Source organism: Amblyomma mixtum, chromosome 3, assembly GCF_055824585.1.
Source record: "Amblyomma mixtum isolate Tamu chromosome 3, ASM5582458v1, whole genome shotgun sequence".
NCBI lineage: Eukaryota > Metazoa > Arthropoda > Arachnida > Ixodida > Ixodidae > Amblyomma > Amblyomma mixtum.
In genome coordinates this window covers 122264781-122279144 of record NC_143014.1, presented here as the reverse complement: position 1 = coordinate 122279144, position 14364 = coordinate 122264781, and the positions used below count along the sequence as shown (strand labels likewise).

The following is a 14364-nucleotide window of genomic DNA, read 5'->3' as shown; positions in this document are numbered from 1 at the left end:
TTCGAATTCCATAGCCTTTAGCCTCCCTTTGATAGCTGCTATATTGAAGGCCCCTAATTTTCTGCGGCAGAAAATTTTAAATTTTGCGAAGTTAGGGCAGAGATTCTGCAATATTCCACAGGCAGCCTCTTTCGCATTAACACATGCTGCGTTTTGTGCAGAAGCAGCCTTGCCACCTCACCTCGATGGCCCACGGTCGTTTAAAAGTTGGCTTTTCACACAGCTCATGAGCCTAGTGGGTGAGATGCTGTGGGTATATCGAAGGACAGCGGGTTCGAACCCGGCCGCGGCGGTTGAATTTCTTTGGAGGAGAAATTCTAGAGGCCCGTGTACTGTGCGATGTCAGTGCACGTTAAAGAACCCCAGGTGGTCGAAATTTCCGGAGCCCTCCACTACGGCGTCTCTCATAGCCTTAGTCGCTTTGGGACGTTAAACCCCATAAACCAAACCTAAACCAGACCAAGCAAAAAAAAAAACAAAATTGTTTCACATTCATAGTTTGGTTCCAGATATTACACAAGGTACTTTCTGAGATGGGTAATTCAAGAAAAAGAGGCTCGCATTATATTTGTACAAAAATATAGCTCGTTGCTTTTGGCAGGTTTCAGTAATGTGACTCATAGAAGCGTGCTGGCACATTGCTTGCCAGAACTGCAGAACTTGACACACTAGCTTGTTTGAGTGGATGGGGAGCAAGTGTATTAAGGCGTCAACAGAACTTTATTTGTTACCAGATTCTGTGTCTAGAGAATGCAGACAATTAAATTAATCGCATTTCCATCATTCTATTATTCCTACTGATGTCCACAAATACACTACCATAAAAAAAGGTGTGAGTGTTTGCTAATACAGAATTCCTCGAAAAATACTAAAATTGCATTTTTTTACGGAATCGCTGGAAACTAGGGGGCTTAGCTATGATTTAAATGTTCGTATGCAAAACAGTAAATATTAGTAAAGCACATTTATCCTTTTACCAGCCTGAGTATTGCTTGCCGTACAGTATTCTCATTCCTGACCAAAGAAAAACTCCTACCTCAGTTAAATTTTCTCCACAATTTTGTTGTTGTTTAGTGTACACTAGTATGTTGTTTGTTTAACCCTGCTGATTACTCTTTCACTTTGTACTCAGTGCCTGGCTGTGCCTCTTCATCAGCCTTTTCATATGTTACTTGTCATGTATATTTCCTTTTTTTTTTTTCCTGATACTTTATTCTATGCAAACCTGAAAGAAGCCAACTAACATGTTTTGCGGCGCAAATTGTCCGCAGTTCTTTTTCTAGAGGCATATACACAGTTGTGCGCAAAGTGTCATGGCGGTCACAAAATTGTAATGCACTTCTGACAAATGTAGGATGCAGAAGCAGTTGCCAGACTTTTTCAAGCAGGGTGATCTCACAGGATACTCTGGATTCATCACTGTAGTACTCTGATAGCCATCATATCACCTGGGGTTTATTTCATGTCAGTAGCGAGAAGCCTACGTGGTAGTGGGGCATATTCGCTCAAGGTTGGTTCACCTGGGCCTCCATTTTTTTTTTCAAAGAGGCATGCAGTTATGGGGCCTCCTAGTCATGCAGCATTATTGTCCTTTCAAACCACTGCTGCCACACCCATCATTGGTATCGCAGCCAACAGGCAGTGTGCATTGCTTTGCCAACATGTTCAGAGTGTTGCTTCCTGCAAATCCAGCTACTTGGAAACTAGGGTTTGGAGCTAATATAGCAAGTGAAGTATGTTAAAATCCAAATGAGTTGTGCAATAATCTTATCTGGTTCCAATAAGGTGTCAGGTTTTTCTTTGGACTGTGGTGTGGTGGTGTTGGTTCAGGAGTAACAAAGGTTCCTTTTTGTATTAAAAATATTTCAGTACATCTCCTGCACCCAGGCTCATAATTATGTAATGAAATTATTTGCAAAACATGACAGTAGTGCCTTCGTTGAGAAGATGATTGATATTTGGTGTAAAATTATTTTGTTATTGCTTTTAATGTTTGTACTGTTCATCTGTCCTGTGGCAACATGAGCTCTCATGATTAAACTTGCAGGTACTGCCTAGACAAACATGTGGCCTCTACACACATACCATCTTTCTTGAGCGGTATCCTGGGGGCCGAGAAAAACTGGACAGAAGTATTCATGGTGGTGATCTCTTCTACTTGTTTGTTTACAATCCGGTAAGTAGCAGGATTGTTTATATATTTTAGAAAAATTTGTTTCTTCTTGGGATCACAAACAAATACCTTACGAACATGTAGTACCGTATTTACCCAATTCCAACGCGCACCTTTTTTCGGGGAAAATACGTCTCAAAATCGCATGCGCGTTGGATGCGAGTGCAAACCGAAACTGTGAGCACGTTTGCTCGTCGTTTTCTGCGTCGCAGGAGCCGTTTTCAACCGGTGTGGCGCTTGTCATTGGTCGCGTGCTCAGCGACTACGGACAACGTTCACGGCGACGGTATCCTGTGCACTGCCGCGGGCGGATGCCTCATCACTGCCTTTGCACGATCGAGATACGGTTGTCGGAAACGCGTCATTTCGGCGGTAAAGTTCCAAAAACGATGAGAGTCCTTTTTGTTTTGCGGTCGATTCTCTGACAGTGATTACATCATCCGCAGGCGGGGCACGCCGCGCCGCTGGCGAGGTCGTGCATCATGCCGATCTCACAGATAACAGCGCTTCCGCGCTCGTTTGTACGCTTGTTTTGGCCGTCGAACATTTTTATCTTTCGCTCAGATGCGCTGACGAAGTGATGGATGCTCCGCAAGAAGCTTGAAGGATCCAAATGGTGCATCGCCGTTGCCGCAGTTACGCCTAGCAGCAGACGAACCTCCCGTTACCGGAGCTCTCCGCTTGCGCTTGGGGCGTCTTCCTTTATACTGATGCTTTGTCAGGAACTTGCGTGAACGAAAATCTCGTTTCTCTGTCATATCCATAGCGGAGAAAGGAGAAAAACCCGAATAGAAGCGTTGGTTCACGCCTCGGTGGCGGCAGAACGAAGAAAGAGCGTCTGCATCCGACCGTGCGGTGGAATGCTCGTAGCCAATGGAAGGGCTCCGATCGTACCACGTGATTTGAAGGGCCAGTCGCGGCGCTCGACTCGGGCGGGAAATGATCTTTTCTTTCGTATTTTTATCAAGAATGCGCCGCTGGCTTCTGGTAGAAGATGGGTAGGCCTACTCCCCGCGAAAATTCAAGAGCGGGTGACGCCGTGGAGCGAAATGCCACGTTCCTGAAATTCGGTCCAATTCGCACTTTCGCGAGCCACCGCGAGTGCTTTAATTGCATTTTTTACCAACTTCCCACTGATTATCGGCTTTGATTCTTTTTATACATGAAAGAACAGGCTTGGGGGAATACAAAACGCAAGAAAATACAAAATCGACTTTATCGAAAAAAATCGCGGTTTTTTTCACCCGCATCTCTCCTTAAAATATAGAAACGATTGCAAATTATTTTCATTCGTGGAAGTCACATGAACGTTAGAAGCAGGGCTTGTAGTTTTTTTTTTTTTTTCATTACCAATATCGGGCACGCGCTAGAATCGGGGCTTGAATTTTTTTTTTTTTTGGTGCTGTAAATTGGGTGCGCATTGGAATCGGGGGCGCGTTGGAATTGGGTAAATACGGTACCATACATTCCTGCATTTGGCTGCAACTTTCTGTGGCTCTATGGTTAAAGGTATGGGTGTAAGGGAACAACATTTTGTACCTTTGTGATTACCTCATGGATACATGCAAACTTTTCACTCTTGGAAGTCATTCCATTGTGATAGTAGTTTCTACTGTGTAGCCACATAAAGTAGTCACCAAAAATGAATGTCTCCTCACCGAGAAAGCACTGTATATATGAAATGGCTTCAGCAAAATGGGAACATTATACAAACTGCCTCTTTGCGGAGTGGGAACATAATGCATGATGGCCTGTGAGTGTTATGTTAGATTAGGGCCCCTGTGATGCAACAGTTGGGAAAATACAGCAGAACCTTGTTCATATGTTTCCAATTCATGCATTCAAAATCGTGGGCACTAGGAATAAACCATACGGTTACAATGTTCCAGTAATACACTCCAGTATTCTTCCAGTTATACACTCCCAGGTAAAGCGATTTTCTGGCTATTACGTAAAAAAGTCACAAATTCAGGTTATATGATATGTTTAGCTACCAACTGCACATGTGCAAACATATGAGTGGGCCGAACCTGGGGGCACGTGACTGAGCTGGTATGTAGCGGTAGTCATTCACTGCAGTGTCTTCTTTGTGGTGCCTAGGTCCAAAGGGGCGAAACATAAAAAAGAAATGCGCAAATGTACGAACGGGCTGCTTCCACAGGGATGTGACATGCAAGAAAAGACATGCAGTGGCTTCTACGCTGTGCCTAAGGGCATGAGGGTAAAACGTATGAGAACTACAACTATGAGCTTGCATTCAAGCGAACAGGATCTGGGGAATGCATCATGAAGAGCAAGAAGACTGCAAAAGGCAGCCGCCGTGACGGCTTCCTCGCGGTTCATTGGTGCAAGGGGGCTAAGCATCCGAAAACAATGAGGAGATATCGTGGCTACTTTCACCATTGCTGTCGCCGGACTGGATGTGTTGCGAAGTGCATTCCACATTTAGGACAACACAAATTTGCCGCCATGGTGGCTCAGTGGTTATGGTGCTCGGCTGCTGACCCGAAAGACGCGGGTTCGATCCCGGCCGCGGCGGCTGAATTTCGATGAAGACGAAATTCTAGAGGCCCGTGTGCTGTGCGATGTCAGTGCACGTTAAAGAACCCCAGGTGATCGAAATTTCCTGAGCCCTCTACTACGGCGTCTCTCATAGCCTTAGTCGCTTTGGGACGTTAAACCCCATTAACCAAATCAAACCAAACCAAATTTGGAATTAACTTTGTGTGCACTGGAAAAGAGCTGTCTGGACTTTGTGCCAAGAAATGTTAATCAACATTTTTTTGAAGTGCAATTGTTAATAAATTTTGTTATACCTCATTCAACAGTTACATTTTTCAGAATTAGGTAGTAGTTGGATCATACTTTCTGCAAGATAGCATGTTTCCCCCCCCCCCCAAACACACACACGCACACATTTTTTTTTTTCAACTAATCAACAAGGTTCTGCTGTATGTAACCACATGGACCTTATGAACAGGTCCAGACCTTCGCAAGTGTGAATGCGCTCAGGATGTTAAAACACGCACATATTCAGGGTAATTGCTACGACAAACTCAAACATTAATTATGCTCAACCTGTTTCTATTTTCACCTTATCCGCATCCACACAGCAGTGGCACATTTGCTGTATTGAGCGGGTAGACATGGGAACAATTTGTTCTAGAACAACGTGTTCAAAACCAACAAAAGCAAGAAAAAGAACAAGCATTAATCTGTTAGCAAAATGTAGTCAATAAACAAAATCAATTGGCATGTGCACATGGTATGGTTAAGCAGGTGTCATCGCGTATAAACTAAATCGAGAGAAAAAGATGGGGCTGTGGTCAAAACTAAATTAACCTTTGTTCCCAGATGTAATGTGTCTGTCTGATTACTTTTATTACCCAAGTACCTAGTTCATAGGTGCTTAATTTTGATATGAGGGCACACTTGGCAGTAAAAATTTACTGAATAATTTTAGACTTCAGTATTTGCCTGCTTCATGTAAAGCAAAGATCCGCTGTAAGCAGCAGCTCTTCTTAACTAAATGGGGGGGTATTTGTCATGCAGTTATCTGTCTGCACAGCAACAAAGCAGATGGTGATCAGCTGTGTGCAATGTTAATGTGCTTCATTTCTCCTCCCTCGTGTGACACTACTGCCGAAATTTGTGGGGCATGCTAAATTCTTGCTGTTGTCTGTGCGTTTGTCTCGCACATGAACAGACGAGAAATCTCACTGAACTTGGTGTTGTCAATGAATCCTGCCTCTGAATTTCATCTTTCAAATTTGAAATGTCATAAGGAAGCAGAGTCAGGTTGGCAAAGTATGCATACCTGTTTCTGATGGAAGTTAAGTGTTATCACAGCGTTTTATTTGCATGGGACCTCATACTTAAGGCTTCAATGCATCGTGATAATTACTTGATTATTGTCCTAGCTGCAGAAGCCTTGTATGATTTATGTTGGTTTAATAACTTGGCTGGGCCCTTTTTTTTGCTTGTTTCCAGATCAATATCTTTATGACTCATTTGTCAAATTATGGAAATGACCGCCTCTCTTTGTACACATTTGAGTCTGTCTTGAAGTTCATCAAATGCTGGACTAACCTCAAGCTGAGCACAATTCCACCTCTGCAGCTGGCTGAGAAATATTTTCAAATGTACCCCGACGAAACAGATCCTATCTGGATGGTGAGTCAGTAACAGAGCTCGTTATTGTATGAAGTTACTCTGTATTCATTTCGAAAATTTGGTGCCATTGTCATCAAGAACAGTTTTGCAAATGCCGGGGTGATATGTAAACAAGGCAATTACAAGGACAGCATGCAACATTTGAATTTGTGGCTCCTTGTTTTGTTGCGAACGTTTCGAAGTTCGGTTAGATTTATTTACACTGCTTGTATCAGTCGTCGTGGATAAGTGCATGTATGTCTTTTTGCATCTTGTTCTGTAATGTTCAAAATAACATTCTTTGTGATTCACAGCTATTGCTACTACGTTATGCTTTAAAATTCTGTCTCTTTAATTGGTACATATTCCATTTTGCCCATATGGTTTGATTATTGAACCACTGTGCTTACTGTTCAATCAATTTTTTTTAGAACCCTTGTGAAGACAAACGACATCTATCTATCTGGTCATCTAGCAAGTCTTGTGAGCAGTTGCCAAAATTTCTAGTCATTGGTCCTCAGAAGACAGGTGGGTATTAGGTTTTGTTGTAATGAAAAAAATGTTCAGCACCACTAAATGGGGCTGTAATTGGTGTTACATTGGGCATGGAAGGCTACAGTAGAATCTCGATGATACGAATCTTGTGGAGCCGTGGAAAATATTTGTAATATCTAAAATGAAAAAAATTCGTATGCAGAAGCACTAGAAGTACATTAAGCAGATCTCTCTTCGGCTGTTGGGAATTATTTACAAGGGAATTTATTAAGGGTGTGGTTGCAGCTCGGATATTCGTTTCGCTGCCGCGGTGGCTCAGTTGTTATGGCACCCGGCTTCTGACCCGAAAGACGCGGGTTTGATCGCAGCGGTCGAATTTCAATGGAGGCGAAATTCTAGAGGCCTGTGTACTGTGAGATGTCAGTGCATGTTAAAGAATCCCAGGTGTTCAAAATTTCCGGAGCCTTTTCTTAGCGTCCCTCATGGCCTGGGTCACTTTGGGACATAAAACCCCCATAAACCAAGCTAAATCTGATGTTCATATCATCCTGAGTGGGTTGGGAGAGTGTTCACGACATCCGAATTTTTGCACATTGCACACATGCACTCTGGACAGGAAATTTTACGAAGTGATATCATCTCAAAAGCCGACTGGGATCGTATCATCGAGATCCTACCGTAGTTTCATTTCTGTGGTAAGATAACTTTGGTCCAAGTGCTGCTTTTCATAAAAGTTACTTGGCTCCAGCTTTTAATTATGCCTTATGATGCAGTTACACAAGTGCCCCCTCCACAGCTGCTTGTGCATTTAACATACGCTTCTGCCTGCTATGGGCATGTGTTTAGCATTTGTTATATGTGTTAAACATAACAAGGACCTTACAGTGTTATTAGTCATGAAGTATTGACGTTGCATTGAAAGAGTGGCCTCATAAGAGTGCATATAAATTATATGTAGTGTTGGAAAAAAAGAAGTGTTATGAAAATAATGTAACAGGTGAATGGGTGGGGAAACATTTTTTTCTTTTTTTCTCTTTGTCACTTCTCAAAAGCTTATGGTAATGCTATTGTGCAGTATAGAAGGAGCATGTATACCACAGAGATTATTCACTTTCATATTTGACTAGTGGCAGCAGGCTCCCGTGAGTTTAGAAACCCTTGTGAAGACAAACGACATCTATCTATCTGGTCATCTAGGAAGTCTTGTGAGCAGTTGCCAAAATTTCTAGTCATTGGTCCTCAGAAGACAGGTGGGTATTAGGTTTTGTAGTAATGAAAAAAATGTTCAGCACCACTAAATGGGGCTGTAATTGGTGTTACATTGGGCATGGAAGGCTACAGTAGAATCTCGATGATACGAATCTTGTGGAGCCGTGGAAAATATTTGTAATATCTAAAATGAAAAAAATTCGTATGCAGAAGCACTAGAAGTACATTAAGCAGATCTCTCTTCGGCTGTTGGGAATTATTTACAAGGGAATTTATTAAGGGTGTGGTTGCAGCTCGGATATTCGTTTCGCTGCCGCGGTAGCTCAGTTGTTATGGCACCCGGCTTCTGACCCGAAAGACGCGGGTTTGATCGCAGCGGCAATGCCAGCAGACACCATATTGTTGGGAGGGTCGTAACTAAAATACAAAAACACTCGTGTGCTGTGCGATGTCAGCGCACGTTAAAGAACCCCAGGTGGTCGAAATAATCCGGAGCCCTTTACTATGGCGTCCCCATAGCCTATGTGTCACTTAGAGACTTTAAACCCCAAATACCAAACTAACAAGCAAGTGTTCTGCTTTCACTGTACCGGGCCATGAGCTGCTCACTGTCTATAGAGCCCCCACGGGTGCTTATAAATCAGATTATTTTATGCAACTGGATTGTCCTGCTCTTGGTTCCTTGATGCCACGTGATCGCTTTTGCATTTTACTGCCGTATCACTATGGGCCATGGTTGCCTGCACAGGCGCACTGTTCACTTGACATCACATGAATAATCCCTGTTGTTACACACTTGCCATGCAGTGAACACTAGCCCGGGTCACACGTTCAAGCACCCATGAATAAGGCTCTCGTACACAGCCTGCATGCATCTGGGGCTTTTGTGAGCAGTGTGAATAAAAATTTATGGGTCCATAGTGCTACCATGTTACTGGTGTGGCAGTGACAGCTTTGGGAGTTGCTGCACCGTAGTCTCTCTGAAAGGATCATGGAGTGGAGGCCAGAGGTGTGGTGCCAATGCGTACTTGCGCCTCTTGCCGGGCAGTGTAGCTCGCCAGAAGAAATGCTTCCCATTTGGCAGTTTTCTTTATTTCTGTGGCATCACCTCTTGCCAGTAAATGAATTGATGCCTGTGTGATATGCGTTTTACATTGTCTATTCTGTGGCAGTGATTATTGCCGTATGATCACTAAAGAGCAGAGGTCGCCGCGGTGTCTCAGTGGTTACGGCGCTCGGCTGCTGACCCAAAAGACGCGGGTTCGATCCCAGCCGCGGCGGTCGAATTTCGATGGAGGCGAAATGCTAGAGGCCCGTGTACTGTGCGATGTCAGTGCACGTTAAAGAACCCCAGGTGGTCGAGATTTCCAGGGCCCTTCACTACGGCATCCCTCATAGCCTGAGTCGCTTTGGGACTAAAATGCAGCTATGGGACTTCTTACAGTGGGGTAGTACAGCACTTGCACTTTGCTGTATTTTGTGTGCGCTTGTGCATATTTTATTCCTGCCATTGCTTACATTCAAGAGCCTGTTATTTGGGTTGGTGCTCTTCAGGAGGAATCCAAACTGGATGTAACTTGCCCATAGTATGCTGCAGCAGCAATTTATTGGTGCTAGGAAGTGGGTAGTGAAAACCATAATGGTTTAGCCATCTTTGATCACTTACATAGCATACTTAATGGCAACCAAGATTAGTTACCAGATTAATAAACAACATTTTGCCAATTTGGCTCAAATTTTCATATTAAAGGGGCTAAGACAGTAAATTTTGAGGGTACAAAAAGCCTGAGATGGGCTTCCTCTGTCCGCAAGGGCACTCACAGCTAGGTGTTGGACACAACAAACGTTTAAAAAATATTTTAATTCGGTTCCAAAGAATGCCTGAATTCTCATCCTGCGATCGAGACCCATCGTAGCACGATTAATACCGACGTCACTGTGCTGGAAGAGTAACCGAAGTTCTAGTGATGCCATACCATATTAAAGGAGTATAGACACCTATCTTTTGGGTGCGTGTTTTCTTCTCTGTAATGATGCTTAAGGCATCATTATACATGGACTACCGCGTGGTATTCTCCTACAACTGCTAAATAATTTAGAACCTAATTTCTTTCTTGTGCTGTTTCGGTTTCAATTTCAACAGCTAAACGATGACTGTGACGTCGAAGTGTGGTTATAAGTCACATGAGGAATGAAAGAACTGCAATATAATCGCTTCTACATTCGTTATTATTCTGCCTCTGGTTATAAGTCACATGAGGAATGAAAAAACTGCAATATTATCGCTGCTCCTACATTCGTTATTATTCTGCCTCTTGAGAGGCTGGTTTCAGCGCTGTAGTGAATTTAAACGATGAAGCAGCGATTATAATGCAGATTTTCTATGCCTCACGTGACATATGACCACACTTTGACGTCACACATATCGTTCGGCTGTTGAAACCGACGGCTGTTGAAACCGAAACAGCATGACAGAAAAATTCGATTATGAATTATTTAGCGGTCGTAGGCGAATACCACATGATGATTCATGCATAGTAGTGTCTTCCACATCATTGTAGAGAAGAAAACATGGCATCAAAATTAGCTGTCTGTACTACTTTAAAATGATGTGAAATGAGCGGGCATAGCCATGGCACAGCTGTACAGCCCTGAGCACACGCTTGATGTCTGCATGGGAGTTGGATTAAATCGGAGCTGCTAGAGGTAGCCATGCCGTTGTTTGTTTGCGTGCGCTGGTACAGCGCATGTGTGCGAAAGCAGGCGGTGCAGGTTTGTCACAGCTTTGTGGGCCCTCATGACCAGGCAGAGTTGTCGAGCTTCCTAGGCAGTGACGTCATTGTCCAACTCAGCACCCAGTAGCCCAACCGAAAATCATTCACATATAAATGCAACATTAAATTACCGTATTTACTCGCATAATAGGCGCACTTTTTTTTTCCAGAAAATCCGGCTCAAAGTTCGGGGTGCGCCTATACGCGGGTAAAATTCCGGAAATTTTTCGACTCCCAAAATTGAACATACCGCATAAATGCACCCGTGTATGGGCCCCATCCTGTTTTCCCGTAGGAAATAATTTTAACAAATATCCGTGTAAGGGCCGCAACCAAACTTTCCACGATCCACGCGGGAATAGCCTTCGAAATGCATGCGCCGAGGCCTCAGCGATCAGCTCCGGCTGTGAGCAACGCGCGCTTGGTCGCGGAGGCCACACACACGCATAGGAGCTTCCAGGTGCCACCCACGGATGGTGCCCAAGGTCAAGCTTATCATCATCAACTTTTTTGTCCGCCGCGAGCAGCCGCGGGCTTTCACTATCCATATCGACATCAGCATCACCAGCTCCAGTTTTTTTATGGCTGTCAAAGGGCTGGTTTCTGTCGTAGCGTGTTAGTTCATCGTATATAGTTGTGGCTTTCTTGCGCTGCCGCCGAGCGTTGCTATTTTAGCACGACGGACAAGTGCCTTAATAGTTACACAGCTGGGAGTTAAATCTCGAACACAGCAAGCGTGCGGCAGACCGAAAATTTGATGTGGACGAGAAGTGCGGCAGTTGCGACTGCGGTGTGCCTAAATTTTCCCATGCGACTCCTATCGCCACGGTTTTCGGGGTCCTAAGTCGGGAAGGTTTTCGGCTGATGAAGCTTTCCAAACAGACGTTTAAAGTGAGCATCCCTGAAAACTGTGTCCGGCTGTTTCACGCGATGTCGTTGTACGTGCTGTGGGTCGGCAGCATCTGCGACGGCAGCAGCACTAGTGAGGACTAGTACCGCGTGTTCCGCATTTATCTGTCCCTGTTACGAAAAATTCTCCTGCGCAATCTACTGAACTATATGGGCTGAAACGCAGACTACAAGGTAGCTTATGATGGTTTTCGTCTTTCGATAAGTAATTTAACATCTAAACTTGCCTGCATTATTAGGAATTGGCGAAAAGCTGCATTCGGCTGCAGCAGAACTTTTCATCCAGGCGAGCAAAGACGCCAGTTTGAGAGGCTGCGCCACCTGGCGAGCAGACGACACGCACATTCAAAGAAACCGCGTGAGGTGCGCATTCCTGCCCCAAGCCGTGACATTGGTTGCCTCACCACTCGCCAGAAGGCGCAGCCTGTCAAACTGGCTTCTTTGCTCGCCTGGACGAAAAGTTCTGCCACAGCCGAATGCAGTTTTTCGCCGATTCCTAATAATGCAGGCAAGTTTAAATGTTAAATTACTTATCGAAATACGAAGACCGTCCTAAGCTACCTTGTAGTCTACGTTTTAGCCCATATAGTCCAGTAGTTTGCGCAGGAGACTTTTTTTTAACACGGACAGGTAAATACGGAACAGGCAGTAGTAAGTTCAGCAAAAACTTTGTTAAAATAAAGATTGTGGGGGTGGGGGGGGCGTCGGCTTGCAATCGTGTAAACACAGTACTGATCACAGTGCCAAGTTCGGGGTGTGCCTATTATGGGCGGAAATAAAAAAATCTGATTTTTCGCGACCGAACTGGGGGTGCACTTATTATGCGAGTGCGCCTATTATGCAAGTAAATACGGTATTCACTCTGAATATATGAATCTTCAAGTGTATCATGCTTCCTGAAGCAATAAGGAACGTTTGAAACAAAGAACGCGCAAATCATATATTTGGGGTCTCCACTCCTTTAAAAGACCATACTCGGCACATAACTTAATAAAATCTGTGCATTGCTAACCAAGACATACCCATGAGAGCCTGCAGTTACACTTGTGGTTTAGTTATGGGTGTCATGGAGTTTGGCTCCTGATTGCATGGAGTGTTAGCTTGAAAATTTCACTGATGTCATATGATTCAAATTTTGTCGCTGGGTGCTTGATTTTGAAGTTGTTTTGGGAGCATTGTAAATTATTTATGTTGGTAATATGCAGAAACAGTGTGTAAAACTTTATTGTATTGAAGTTTATATGCCTGCCTACATGTGTAACCGTCAAGTGTAGGTTGTAATATCAATATCTTGGCAATGGAATATTTTTTCAGGCACAACAGCACTTTACACCTTTTTGACTCTGCATCCAACAATAGCAAGTAATCACCCCAGCCCAGACACCTTTGAGGAGGTACAGTTCTTTAATGGAAAGAATTATTACAAGGGCCTTGACTGGTAAGTGGTGCACAAACTTTAGCAACATACCACCCCTGTTACTTGTTATGTTTAGGCAATCCCTATGCTTGTCTGTTTGATAGTGCGTTCCATATATCCTAGTAAGGCCCGTCACTTTAATACAGTCGAACCTCAGCCGCCGCGGTGGCTCAGCGGTTATGGTGCTCGGCTGCTGACCCGAAAGACGCGGGTTCGATCCCGGCCGCGGCGGCTGGAATTTCTTTGGAGGAGAAATTCTAGAGGCCCGTGTACTGTGCGATGTCAGTGCACGTTAAAGAACCCCAGGTGGTCGAAATTTCCGGAGCCCTCCACTACGGCGTCTCTCATAGCCTTAGTCGCTTTGGGACGTTAAACCCCATAAACCAACCAACAGTCGAACCTCGTTATAACGAAACAGTTTATAACGAGATAATGGATATAACGAAGAAATGACGATTCCCCTTGGAAGCTCTGTCAACATGAGCTAAACGAAGCTGCGGCTATAACGAAATAATTGCCAGGCCCCTCCAACTTCATTATTACGAGGTTTAACTGTATTTGAAAAACTTTGGCTAAGGAGTCGCTTCTTTGCATAGCTTTCGTCTTGGAAGTGGTTATTGCTAAAATACTTAGCTGGTAGCAAGCTCAAACCGAAATGTGGCTGACACCGCCGTGGTGACTCAGTGGTTATTAGTTGCGTGGCTTTTTGGGCTTGTTGGTACATAGTTCCAATACACTGTAGCGCAGCAAAAGACGAGAGACCTAGCGCTCGTGGTGTTCGTCTCTCGTCTCTTGTGTCCTCGTCTTTTGCTGCGCTACAGTGTATTGGATCAATGGTTATGGCACTCTGCTGCTGACCTGAGAGACGCAGGTTCGATCCCGGCCGCAGCGGCCGAATTTCAATAGAGGTGAAATTCTAAAGGCGTATTACTGTAAAATTGAAGTACACGTGGCAACAACCTTCAGGATTCCTGTAACTGGGTTTGGTGGCTTGAATTCTTCTTTGGTTTGCAAAAACATTTTGGGGTGAAACTTTCGTTGTAAATTTTAAGCCATATGTAGTTTCTGTTACTCTGCTAACATCTAATTGAAACTGAATGTGTACTCCTGGTGTTTTCTGGTCAACTAATTTTAACGATAATTATTAAACAAAATAAAAATCACTTATGCTTGTTGCAAACAACTTTCATTATTACTATTAAATTTTCATTTCTACGACATGCAGCAGTTTTTTC

General features: G+C 44.0%; 1 protein-coding gene across 2 annotated transcripts in view; it reads left to right on the top strand.

The window, feature by feature from the left end:
• sfl (N-deacetylase and N-sulfotransferase sfl) overlaps positions 1-14364 on the top strand; it is a 46870-nt gene that overhangs the window by 17034 nt on the left and 15472 nt on the right. For both annotated transcript variants that reach the window (XM_089580997.1, XM_089580996.1), the window contains exons 10-13: positions 2048-2176; positions 6164-6346; positions 6757-6853; positions 13027-13150. In XM_089580997.1, the coding sequence (XP_089437123.1) occupies positions 2048-2176; positions 6164-6346; positions 6757-6853; positions 13027-13150 (533 nt within the window). The remainder of the gene's footprint in view (positions 1-2047; positions 2177-6163; positions 6347-6756; positions 6854-13026; positions 13151-14364) is intronic.